The 13,430-nt window shown below is 39.9% G+C and overlaps 1 protein-coding gene across 1 annotated transcript; it reads left to right on the top strand.

Moving 5' to 3' along the window:
* Nucleotides 1-3,582: 3,582 nt before the first annotated feature.
* Nucleotides 3,583-4,126, top strand: nppal (natriuretic peptide A-like). The gene is made up of 2 exons (XM_034235924.1): nt 3,583-3,657; nt 3,839-4,126. Exons 1-2 carry the CDS (start codon nt 3,583-3,585, stop codon nt 4,124-4,126), a joined length of 363 nt encoding a protein of 120 aa, XP_034091815.1.
* Nucleotides 4,127-13,430: the final 9,304 nt, after the last annotated feature.

Below are 13,430 nucleotides of genomic sequence, written 5' to 3'. Positions count from 1 at the left end.
TTGAGCACGCCAATGACTGGATGAGTAAGAACCTTCTCCAATTAAACAAAAAGAAAACAGATTATTGTTATTGGAGCAAAGGAGGAACGAATAAAAGTCATCGCAGAGCTTCAATTTTAACAGTCACATTACAATAATTATTAAGTCTGCATACTATCACCTAAAGAATATATCTAGGATTAAAAAACTAATGTCACAGCAGGATTTGGAAAAACGTGTTCATGCTTTTATTTTTAGCAGACTCGACTACTGCAATGGTGTCTTCATAGGTCTTACTAAAAAAACAATTAGAAAGCTGCAGCTGATTCAGAACGCTGCTGCTCGAGTACTCACAAATAGAGATGGGTGAGTCCTGATTAAACCGGATCATTAACCCGGATCCTAGTAATGAGCTGGTCGTGACGAGTCTCCCCTCTCCATTAACCCGAGTCCTTTGAGTCCTACACCTGGTGACGTATAAATTAAAACTATAAATTGCGTCTCTCGCTACTCTCCTTATAACATGTAAAATCACAGTACAACGTACCCCAGTCCATCTGCCTAGCCTTTAGCAAGTAGGATAGCTGCCAGAAGTTATCGTTTGGCTCAGGGGACACGGATCAGTGAAACTTCCTGCAGACTTGTGCGGACTCAGAGCCGTAACCGTAGCAGATCCAGAGATCCAGGCAGACTCAACATGCACGACTCAACAGCAGACTCAGATTCGCAAATCCTGACTCACTGAATCAAGGGAACTTCCTTCACTTCCTGCAGACTCGTGGGGAGTCAGAGCCGTAACTGTATAGCAGATCCAGAGATCCAGACTCGTCATGCACGAGCATAGCCGCGGGAAATGGGAAGTCATTTTACTTAGGGGGTGCGGACAAAAGTGGGGAGAGATTTCAAAAACAGTAACATGAAGTTTTTCAAATGTACACCATTCACAGCCCCGCCTCCAGCACCCCTACTTCCCGTGGCTATTGTGCACGAGTCAACAGCAGACTCAGAGATTCGCAAATCCTGACTCACTGTGCAAAACATAGCAGACTCGTGCGGACTCAGAGCTGTAACCGTATAGCAGCAGATCCAGAGATCCAGCAGACTCGTCGTCATGCACGAGTCAACAGCAGACTCAGATTTGCCAAATTTGCCAACATTTTTGTGATCAACATTTTTTATTAAAGCAAAAGACACTGTGTAGCGGAGGTTAATGTAACGTTAGTTTAATATGCTCGTGAAATGCAACAACTTTTCGGTTTCACCGGTAGGATTTCTACGCTCTTGGTGATGCTGACTCATATGACTCAAAGGACTCGTATGATCCGGATCTCTTCAATGACTGACTCAGAAGACCCTGAGTCCGTAAAAGGATCCGGATTTGCCATCTCTAACCTGAATGCCTATTCAATAGAGGGAAAACATTTCAAATTAAAACAAGAAACTATAAACACAAAAACGAATTGATCTCACACTGATATTTGCAGTACTCATCAACTCAAAAACACCGGTTTGTCCTGGTTAAAATTGTGAACAATGCCTTTGGGTTTCTCCCTTTTGATTCTGAGAAACAAATAGTTTGGGATGGCTAAAGACACTACACTACCCATAATCCTCTGCTATCGTTGTGATGACGACGCCAGTCCGCTTTGCTTGACAAACCTCACGATTTGTCAACAAGCTCGGAAAGTTGACGCTCACGTGACATGGACACTGGCCGTTAGAAATTAATAGGATTTTTTTTTTAGCCATGTCACAATTTGAGAGTATTCTTTTATTAAAATACTTGTTTTTCCCTGGACCAACGAAGTTATGACAGGTTTTTTTTGTCAGACTGGGTTGAAAATGCTATTGTTATGTATTTTATGTTAGGCTTCCAACCACATACACGTTCAAAACATTTTTGACTTTGAGACAAGGGACCGGAAGTGGTGAAATGCTACGTTTTTTCCGAGTTTTAGGACTCATTCCTGCACCACTTTAGTTCAGTCATGTAAGGGGGACTTCCTCCTCAAGGTGTGGGGAACCTCTGGCTGGCTGTCTATAGGCTTTGACGTCATCATGCTCTCATTTCAGAGTTCCTCCTCAGTTCAGCAGGCTCCATCGTTAGATGATGAGTCACCCATGTTCTAATTAAGGCCTTTAATGGAGGGGAACCGGTGTCAGGCTGGATGGAACATTCTTCATCTAAGTGACAGTTTAGAGGTTTAAATGTCAGCCAGTCCAAACAACCAGCTCACTCCTGAAGCTGTAGAGACCTGCTGGCCACTGATACCGTCAATGTGGAAAATCAATGTTATAACATTAATTTCCTCAATTACTAAAGTAGCCTATGGGTTTCAGGAGGAAATATTGTACTTTTTATTTTTACTGGATATATCTAACACATAAAGTGACAAATCAATTTTTTAAATTTAGATTAAACTTTGATTAAATGTTGTGATTTTATAAAGTATTATTTGAATATAAATGACGACATTATCTTATTAAATTATTAAATTATTCAACAATATATGAAAAAGTTGAAAGGATGTCATCTTCACTTATGCAAAAACAAAATAATCTTAATGTATGATCTGATGATTCCTGGCTACACCTGTCTCTGCTTGACAGGAGCCACAGGTGGAATGATGAGAGTTCAGACTCTTTCCACAGAAACATGTGGAACCGCTGCCCTGAGGTCTGAGTCAATTTCATCTGATAGCCCTCCAGTTGAGAAGCTGCTGAATGCCAATTAGCCGCCCTCCACCTCCACAGTGATCCAGCCTCACAGGGGCCAATCACTCATTATTAAGCCCCGAGCCTGAATGCAGGGGGCTGCGCTGTGAGGGGCTAGGATGAGGGGTGGGCATGAAGGAGCAAGGTCCCATAGAGGCGCGCGCACACACACATATGCACCCCTTCAGACTTTTTGAGTGTCAGATTGGCTCAAAGTACCTATTTACACTCAGAAGCAAAGCAGGAAATAGAGAGCGTGATGTGGAGGAGCTGTAAATGCATGCACTAATTTGTGGCAAGACATTATTTTAAAAACATTGTTATTGAACACAATCTGGGGTTTTGAATAAAATGCCAATATCAATCATTTACCAATCACACTAAAAAGGGATTTCACTCTGCGGGGGACCTTTCAAGACCAAAACTGCAGGGGTAAATGAACAAAATGTAAGTGAAATACCTTCAATATTCAAAAAGTCACAAAAAAAAATGAAACTGAAAAAACGGAGTACTTCTCAGGTGATTATTTTACATAACCTTCATATGATAAAAACACAAAATAATGTGTGGATCTGGCAGGGGAAGCTAAGTGCTGTTATCAACTTGCTTTAGATATCTTGAGAACAGAGATGACTTTTACTCCGGAGCAGCAGCAGCAGCTGACTTTAATGCCTGCTGTCTCTGCAGATTAACCTGGAACATTCCATCAGCAGGTCAGCCAGTACTCCCACGTGCAGGACCATTAGTCACACCTCGTCCATTTTCCCAGGCCTCGTGACGGAATCAGGTTAGTATAAAGGAGCACCTGGCCCCCCACCCGCTACACACGCGAGAGGAGCAGGGACGGAGACACGCGACAGCTATAGTTCTCCTAACAGAAAGAGAAAAATGAGCCCAAACATGTCCGTGTGCTGTTTGTCCCTGCTGGTCCTGCTGCACTGCGCAGGGGCAGGTAACCTGCAGGTAAGTCCCTGATGATGAGAGGAACATGGAATATTCATTTCAAAAGAGCTGCTTCTGAAGTTACAGTTTATTTTTTTATAAAGATTTATAAGACAAAGTTCATTACTGTGTCTCATGTCTCATATGTCAGGGAAATAATGATGATGGAGATGTTTTCAGATGGTGCTTTGTTTTGCCACAGACTCTGGATCAGCTGTTTGGAGAGCAGCTCCGCAGCTCGGAGGAGGAGAGGGGGGAGCGGGATGGGAGCTCAGACAAGGCTCTATTCGGAGCTCCCCAGCAGCAGTGGGGGGGGCCCTCGCACCTCAGCAACTCAGCTCTGGCTGAAGGAAGCGTCCTCGCGCGTCTATTCAAGGAGCTCACGAGGACCTCCAAGCGCTCGTGGAGCCGGTACAAGAAGGGGGGGCTGCGGAGCTGCTTCGGGGTCCGGCTGGAGAGGATCGGCTCCTTCAGCGGTCTGGGCTGCTAGACAGGTATCTCTTACAATTACAGCACCATGCCACACACATCCGGTTCACAGAGTGAAGACCAGGTGCAGTCACATATGAGACAATATTCAATGCATGTCAATTTAACTTTCACAATATCTGCAGGGTAAGCAAACTAAATGCAGTTATAATAAATAAATAATGCAGGATATGTGCGGACCAAGCGACTCGCTGGATCGTAAAACAAGAACTTTATCATACATGTATTGAACAGTATCCTTATAGTTATAAACAGCAGGGACGTGCACACATAGACATAAAAGTGGGCTTGAGCCCCTGCCCTTTTTCTTCCTCCAGAGAAAGTGCCCTTTTCCCCCCCTTTTTTATTTTTTATAAATGAATATATATCTACTGCTGTTTGTGCAGTTTCCCTTTCCAAAAATATATTGATTGAATACAACATTTAAATATCAGGTCGGCAGTCTCTTCAGACAGACAGGTAGCAGCACCTTCCACTTTACTGTCCCATGTTATGCCGGCTTTTCTTGGCTTGTCTGAAGGTGAGTGGTGATGAACAAATGACTAAACTGCCAGTGCCTCGAGTTTACAGCTAATTAGCTAAAAGACAAAAACAAATATGGTTAACTAAGGTAGGCTACTAGCTAATTGATAAGTTAGCTCAAGGTTTAGCTAAGGCAATGTATCATGGGCATACAGGCTAATGTACTGTACTTAAGGGGAGACACTTAAAGTGAATACAGTAAAATGTGTATCTAATAACGTCATCACAATCACCACATTGATATGCACATTAGGCGTTAACTAGGCCTAATTAAAATGTGCTAATTTGCATGCAGTTACCAAGGCATTGCAGGTGAAAATGATAAACAAACAAAAAATGGATAAACAAAAAAAAACATATCACCTCACAACTTCCCCAGATAGTTACATCAAGTCAGTATTTCCCCCTGAAATGTTATGTTTAAATGCAGATTAGCTTTAAATCTATAGATGAATTCAGACATGGTAGCAAAACGAACACCATTTATGTGTTTCTTTGAAGTTTTCTTTCCATTAGAGTGAAAGAAAACATGGAAGCAAAATAGACCAAAATAACTAAATGTACAAGTACATGAAAAAAGGATATGTTTGCCTGTAATGTCCTTAAACAGTAACTTCATAATTTTCATTGTTGGCTGCTCATTTAATAACTAATAATTGTACTAGTTTGTTGTCTGCTCTTGTGCGTAGTGAATACTAAAGAAGGCCATTGTCTCCGTGTTAGCTGATTATTTTGTAGAATTCTGTTGAGTATTAAACAATTACGTGAGTGTGAGGGTATTCAAATAAATTGGTCAGTAAGTCAGAGATGTGCAACTATATTCTTTTTTATAAATTATTATGGGAAGTGCCCTTTTTCAAAATGTCTGTGCACGTCCCTGATAAACAGCCTAGTAATATGTTTAACATTAGGGTAAAAACAACATGTTTAAGTGTTTGATCTTTTACATCAATGCATGTTAAACACAGTGAAGCAGCAACATTTAAGAGTTTGTTATAATTAACTGCAGTGAAATTGCGATATTTACAGTAAGAGGTACGGTAAGAGCTGCTGGAGCTTCAGGGGATTTTCCTCAAGCAGCTGTAAGACAGTTATGACGATATTCTGATTTGAACGTGCTGTGTGGTGTGTGTGTGTGTGTGTGTGTGTGTGTGTGTGTGTGTGTGTGTGTGTGTGTGTGTGTGTGTGTGTGTGTGTGTGTGTGTGTGTGTGTGTGTGTGTGTGTGTGTGTGTGTGTGTGTAAAGGCGCGGACCTGCGGCTGGAGCTCCTCGCGCTCTCCGCTCCCGAGGCACCCTGTCCATGGTGCTGATGCGCAGCAGAGATTTCCCTTTTCATATGTTAACTGTTGAATAATAAATTATGGAAAATGTATTTATTATTAACTTGTTGGATCCATTAGTGTTGCCTTGTAATGGTATTGTAGTAAAACAAATATTTTGCATAATAACTGAGTGTGACTCTTTTTGTTTAGGTTCTGTGTGAAATGTAGGCTAGCTTATTATTATTATCCTAAGTGATACTACCATTCTTAATGCACGTAAAATGAACAACTGAATTTGGTCCTTAAAAATGTATTTTTTTTATTTTGTCGTCAGCTGTGAGCAGTTAATCATCGGAACAGTTTGCTGTTAGACAATAAACGGGGATCGGTGTTGTAGCTCATATTTTCAGTAGGTCCTGGCTCAATTCGTGGCATCTTCAAGCAGTGGCAGGTACTTCCTGTGGCAGCTGCAGATGCCACTACTTGCCGAGGCATCTGCCTCTGCTGAGCGGGAGTTACCACTGGATGCTGGGGCAAGCGAAGGTTTACGGTAGCTGCCACTCGCCTTCCGTGGCAAATGCTGCTGGTTAAACACGTATTCATCGTGTAAATTGTCGCTGTTTAGGCATGACTTTATAGAACTGATCTGTACACATGGCTGATATGCGATCTCTATTTTTCCAAAGGATTATAAATTATAATTTCTATTTAATTTTCAAATCAAATCAATTTGACTTGGAGAACGTGGTTTATTAAAATAAATAAACGTGCTATTTTTATGATACTACTCAAGATATATTATACTTAAATAAAGACAACTTATTGAAATTAAGATCTATCATTATTGACCAGAGGTGGGAAGTAACTTACTTAAGTACTGTACTTAGAATTTAGAAATAGCCTTGTGCTTTAGTTGAGTATTTCAATTGTATGTTAGTACTTCTACCCCACTGTAGTGGAGATAAATAGTGTACTTTTACTCCACTACATGTATGTAATACCTTTAGTTACTCTACAGATGTGGATGAATGATGTGAAATATAATCAAGTGTTAAATCAGACTTTAGTTCCACCTGGAGTAAATCCACCAGCTACCCTGCAGTATACAAAGTCATTCAAACTAGCTGCACCTTCACCAGCTTTGAGAACACTTTCATGATCAATCATTATAATGAAAACATGTAATATGTACTTTTACTTTAAGTATATTTTGATGCTAATACTTTTGCACTTTTACATGAGTAATATTAATAATGCAGGACTTTTACTGTAATAGAGTATTCCTTCCTACATTTAGGTACTTCTACTTTTACTTAAGCACAAGATCTGAGTACTTCTCCCATTTCTGTTCTTGACACAGCAACGTGTCCACTGGTGTTATTAGCCTCAGCTACAACTGATTAGGGGTAGTTGCCACAGCTTGCTCTGGCAAGTGCTACTGCTAGGGGGCAGATGCCACTGCTAGGGGGCAGATGCCACTGCTAGGGGACAGACGCCACTGCTTGCTTGCTAATATTTCGTAATGTTAATTATTTGGTCTTCTTTATCTGTTTATTCAAGCAAGACATTCATACAGTTATACAGTGTAATTCTTAAATGCAGTTGCTAAAGCTTAGAAACATAATTTTTGTTTCACTCACTCAGGTCCAAGCTGCAAATAGTGTGCTGATTTAAAAGCCTATATATGGCTCTTGCAGCACCATCTGCAGGTACATTAGCTGAACTGTAATACATGACAGGCCGTTAGAGGCTTTACACCACATGTGTCAAACTCAAGGCCCGGGGGCCAGATAAGGCCCTTGGTGGATTTAATTTCGGCCCGCAGGATAATTTCGAATTACTATTAGATTTAATGTTTAATGTTGTTTTTATAGGCAATAATTTAAGCTTTGTTAGTTCCAGGTTTAATATGTGCAATAAGTTATTTCAATACGTTTTGCAATAAACATTGAACCAGTCTGGCCCTCGAATAGTACCCATTTTTTTTTTGGCCCACTGTGTATTTGAGTTTGACACCCCTGCTTTACACCTTGCAGCTATTATGATAATTTGGTTCAGTTAGGAAAAAACTCACATTTTATTCATACAGATTGTTCTCCCAGTTTATATATATTTGAACCTATATTACATGACATTGCATTTAGCTGACGCTTTTATCCAAAGCGACTTACAATAAGTACATTCGACCAGGAAGATACAACCTTGAAGAAAACAGAATCATATAAGTACATCAGGTTTCATAGAGCCAAACATTTCAAGTGCTACTCAACTGGCTTTAGATAAGCCAGTCCTTTATTAGTATATAAGTGCTCTGTTAGCAGTTCTTTGTTAGTAATTATATCGCTCAAAGTGGAGTCGAAAGAGATGAGTTTTCAGTCTGCGCCGGAAGATGTGCAAGCTTTCTGCTGTCCTGATGTTAATGGGGAGCTCATTCCACCATTTTGGAGCCAGGATAGCAAACCCACGTGTTTTTGCTGATAAAGTTTAACCATGTCCTGGATGTAGGAAGAGCCAGATCCATTCGCAGCATGGTATGCAAGTACCAGTGTCTTGAAGTGGATTCTAGCAGTTACCGGAAGCCAGTGAAGGGAGCGGAGGAGCGGAGTGGTGTGGGAAAATGTTGGAAGTTTGAAGACCAGACGAGCCGCTGCATTCTGGATGAGCTGCAGAGGTCGGATGGCACATGCAGGTGCTTAAATATATATTTAAGAAGTACAATATAAGACAAGCAGAAGTGTATTATACTTAAGGGCATTTGGCCCCCGGGCCGTAGTTTGGACACCCCTGTTCTAAACGGAATAACATGGTTTGTTTACATTTACTGATATCAATATCAAATAAGAATCACCTGAAGCATTGAGAAATGTTGCCGTGTAGGGGAGTGCATCTGACGAAGAGATAGGTTGTTGTGCTCCCTATCTCTGTTTCTTATCCTATATCTAATAGAACTGCTCGGGTCTTGATAGATTGAGTGGGGAAGTTCATGAGATCTTTCTAGAGGGTTATCAAGAATAACTTTTATCCAATGACCTTTTCCCTCTCTGTTTGTGTCTGTGTATTCTCTTGTTCCGATTAACCCAGCCAAATGTTTTCTTGTTTTGTATCTATATCTACGCCGGGATACGGAGTCGATGCTGATCCTATTGCTGTAGTCCTGTGTCTTGGATCCTCTATCCCGAGTTCTGGATTAAGTCGTGGACTTCGGGTCGTGGCTGAACCTGTCTCTGCGGTCCTGCCTTGGGTCTCGTCATGCTGCTTCCCTGATGGCTTCCACAGGATTGTAGCTGACATCCTCGTGGATTCATCTTCTTATTACAGACACATGCATTTCCTAACATTCGGTCTATATGCTGCAAAATGTATTATCTCTTCGATTTACACACGGCATCTATTGCACGTCTGTCCGTCCTGGGAGAGGGATCCCTCCTCTGTTGCTCTCCCTGAGGTTTCTCCCATGTTCCCTTTAAACTGTGGGTTTTCTCTGGAAGTGTTTCCTTGTACGATGTGAGGGTCTAAGGACAGAGGGTTTGAGGACAGAGTCTCTAAGGACAGAGGGTCTAAGGACAGAGGGTCTAAGGACAGAGGGTCTAAGGACAGAGGGTCTAAGGATAGAGGGTGTCGTTTTTCTCATACTGATATTCTGAACAATCTGTGCTGTTGTATTTGCTGTAAAGTGTCTCTACTGTAGGCTATTTTTATTATATGTACAGCACTTTGGCTCCACCAAAAATCGTTTATAAATGTGCTATATAAATAAAACTTGATTTGATTTGAAATATACTATTTTTGAATTTGGTTATTCTTAATGTCTTTCTCAAATAGTCAAAAACGAGGGGTTACGTACGGTAAGCCTTGTTATATAAACACAGGCGGAGCACTCTACTGGACTCTATGCATTTAAAAAAACGTAGAGTAAGATTTGCTTACTTTAAATCGAGGTAAGAAAATGCACACAGAAAACAGAAAGTAAATTTAACAATGTATATTTCAAGTAGCTTCTACTTACAGTTAATAAGTGTTTGTTACTAAAGGCACTTAAGTAAACTTTACTGTCACACTCAGTTTTTGTAAGTAGATTTGACTTACTATTGTATAGTAGATTTTACTTAAGATTACATTTGCATCTTATTACAAAACATATTTGGCTTTTCAGGTTGTTTTTACTTGCTATTCTTATCTTTCATTTAATACATATGTAGGTAATATTTAAATATAATTATTAAGTATCATCAAAATGCAATTCTTATTCAATAAAACTGTTTTACACTAAGGCTACTACCAGGGGCGTCGCCTGGACCTGGAAACATTCGGGGCTTAGCCCACTGTGGCGGCGCTACAGTCGAATTTTCTACTGCAAGACTCCCCACACGCAGATACACAATTGCGCCATCTGGTGTCACAAACCAACCCAGTCTCACGGCATTTCGTGTTCACCAACACGATTTTTAATCTATTGATTCGTATTCACCAACACGATTTGCCCCTTTTTTTTCGTGTTGCACAGCACGATTTTAAAAGCAATGTATTTCTACTGCCTGCAGCACGTCTTTTTCTCCGGTCGGGTCGAGGAAGACCGGAAGCTGTGTGGTTCATAAAAACATGTTCTTACTCAATATCAAGCCACAGTTATTGCTTTTATTTGAAATCGAATAATTTCGGACTTTTGTTGCCGTCTGTGAGGAAAATAAATGGGGCTCAGAGCCTCAGGATACTGAAATCTGTATTTTTTAATTCTTTTTTTCCTTCTAATTTGTTATTCTTTTCAAAATAACACACTGTTATTTACTCACCAATAACACACAATTATCCTTGCTTTTATTTATTGGTTTAATTCCATAATCTCGGGCTTTTTTTGGCGTCCGTCAGGAACTGAATTTCAAAATAAAAATAACCGGAAACAGACGTAGGCATTTCGAGCGATTACCCAAGATCCTCAGCTATGGTTTTAAGATCGCTTATTGGATGTTTTAGCCGCAATGCATGCTGGGATTTGGTGTTTATATGATATGAAATCCGGAAAACATTTTAAAAGAATAAAATAATACTTAATTCCAAGCGCTCTTGCTTTTCTCTTTGAAAGTCATCACATAACGGCATTGTAATACACGGTTCGGCTGCATTGCATATTACAGATCTGCCGTAGTTCTTTATTTATAGAGCCCTGATGAGAAGACCTTTGGAAAAACTGAGAAAATGCCGCCGAACTGAATACTTGACGTGGATCATAAATATATTCAACAATTAAACAACATCTTCAATTTCTCTTCACACAATACGTCTCCTTGCAGTATCAACACTAATTCGGCTGACTTTTACATTTGATCTAATTCACAGATAGGTTGTATTTACACCATAACGGTGCACAGCTGATATAAAAGGACTGTAGTTTTTAAAGATATTACTGATTTTCTTTGAATGTAAGAATGTAAATACTGAGTCTGAAATAGTTACAGCAATATGCTGAAAAACTATGTGAAAGCATGCATAAAACTACACATCTTCAGATGTTGCACGAAAACATAAGTGTCCTACACTAATAACACAAAGTTATTATGGCTGTGTGTACCTTGTGTGCACCTCCTAGTGGTTAAAGCACGTTATTGAATTATTGTGTTTTATTTGATTAAAAAAAAATATTAAGAGTACATACTTTCATAGGGGGAAAGTATAAATATAGAATATAAAAAATCAAGAAGATACTATAAGTGATCTCTACAATAAAACAGTTTAGTGCAGAATGTACAAAGATATTAATAGGAGGAGGTGCAAAACAGAAAAACGAATTAACCTTTATTTAAATATTAAATAACAGATTAAGGTCTTCTTTTAAATAAGAAAACAACTTTGGGGGTATCTATCTACAGATAAATATTAAGCCTGACAAAGTACTTAACGTCTAATATATTGCTTTCCTGCAATGTTAACTATGTTGAAGCACTTATTTTAACTGATATTATACATATGAATTATACTCTTATGTATCAATCAATCAATCAATGTTTATTTATATAGCCCAATATCACAAATGTTACATTTGTCTCAGTGGACTTTACAGTTTGTACAAAATATCAGTATGACAATACGACACCCTCTGTCCTTAGACCCTCACATCATACAAGGAAAAACTTCCGAAGAAAACCCACAGTTTAAAGGGAAAAATGGGAGAAACCTCAGGGAGAGCAACAGAGGAGGGATCCCTCTCCCAGGACGGACAGACGTGCAATAGATGCCGTGTGTAAATTGAAAAGATAATACATTGCAACATAGGTAGTCCAAATGTTTGGAAATGCATGTGTGTATAATAGGAAGATGAATCCACGAGGACATCCATCCAGGGACTATGATCCAGGACCACAGCCACGACTCAAGATCCAGGGCTCGCGATCCAGGACAGAGGAGCGCAGGATCATCCATGACTCCGGATCCCGGCGTATATAGACACCAAAAAGAAAGACATTTGGGGAAGCTGGGTTCCCCAAATGAGTTCTTTAAGGTAAGATGGCGCCTGCCCATTAAGGGCTTTGTAGGCGAGAAGAAGAATTTTAAATTCTATCCTGTGTTCTATAGGGAGCCAGTGTAAGGCAGCCAGAACAGGAGTAATGTGGTCCCTTTTCCTAACTCTGGTTAGTACACGAGCTGCAGAATTTTGAATCAGCTGAAGCGACTTGACTGACTTCTTGGTACAACCCTGATAATAAAGAGTTACAATAATCCAGCCTTGAAGTAACAAATGCATGGACTAGTTTCTCTGCATCGTTTTGAGGCAAGATATGCCTGATTTTTGCAATGTTACGTAGATGGAAGTAGGCGGTCCTTGAAATTGATTTTATGTGGGCGTTAAAGGATAAATCCTGATCAAATATAACACCAAGATTCCTTACAGTCTCACTGGAGGCCAAATTAATGCCATCCATAGTTAGTATATCCTTAGATAATTTGTTTCGTAGATTCTTCGGGCCAAGTACAATAACTTCAGTTTTGGTCGTGTTTAACATCAAAACGTTTAAGGTCATCCACGTTTTTAAGTCCTTAAGGCAGTCTTGAATTTTATTTAGATGATTAATTTCATCAGGCTTGATTGATAAATATAGTTGAGTATCATCCGCATAACAATGAAAATGTACAGAATGATTCCTTATAATATTGCCTAACGGAAGCATATATAATGTGAACAAAATAGGTCCGAGCACTGAGCCCTGTGGCACTCCATGGCTAACTTTGGTTTGCGTAGAAGATTCATCGTTGACACGTACAAACTGAGAGCGTTCAGATAGATAGGACCTAAACCAGTCTAAAGCAGTTCCCTTTATGCCAACTAAGTGCTCGAGTCTTTGCAATAAGATATCATGATCGATAGTATCAAATGCAGCACTGAGATCGAGCAAAACAAGAATAGAGACAAGTCCCTTGTCTGAGGCTATTAGAATGTCATTTGTGACTTTAACCAGAGCTGTCTCTGTGCTATGATGTGTTCTAAAGCCAATTACCTGCATCTTCCTCTTCCTTTTCCAGGTGGAGCTG

The sequence above is a fragment of the Gymnodraco acuticeps genome, unplaced genomic scaffold (assembly GCF_902827175.1).
Source record: "Gymnodraco acuticeps unplaced genomic scaffold, fGymAcu1.1, whole genome shotgun sequence".
Classification (NCBI taxonomy): Eukaryota; Metazoa; Chordata; class Actinopteri; order Perciformes; family Bathydraconidae; genus Gymnodraco; species Gymnodraco acuticeps.
This window is presented reverse-complemented; position numbering and strand designations above follow the sequence as displayed.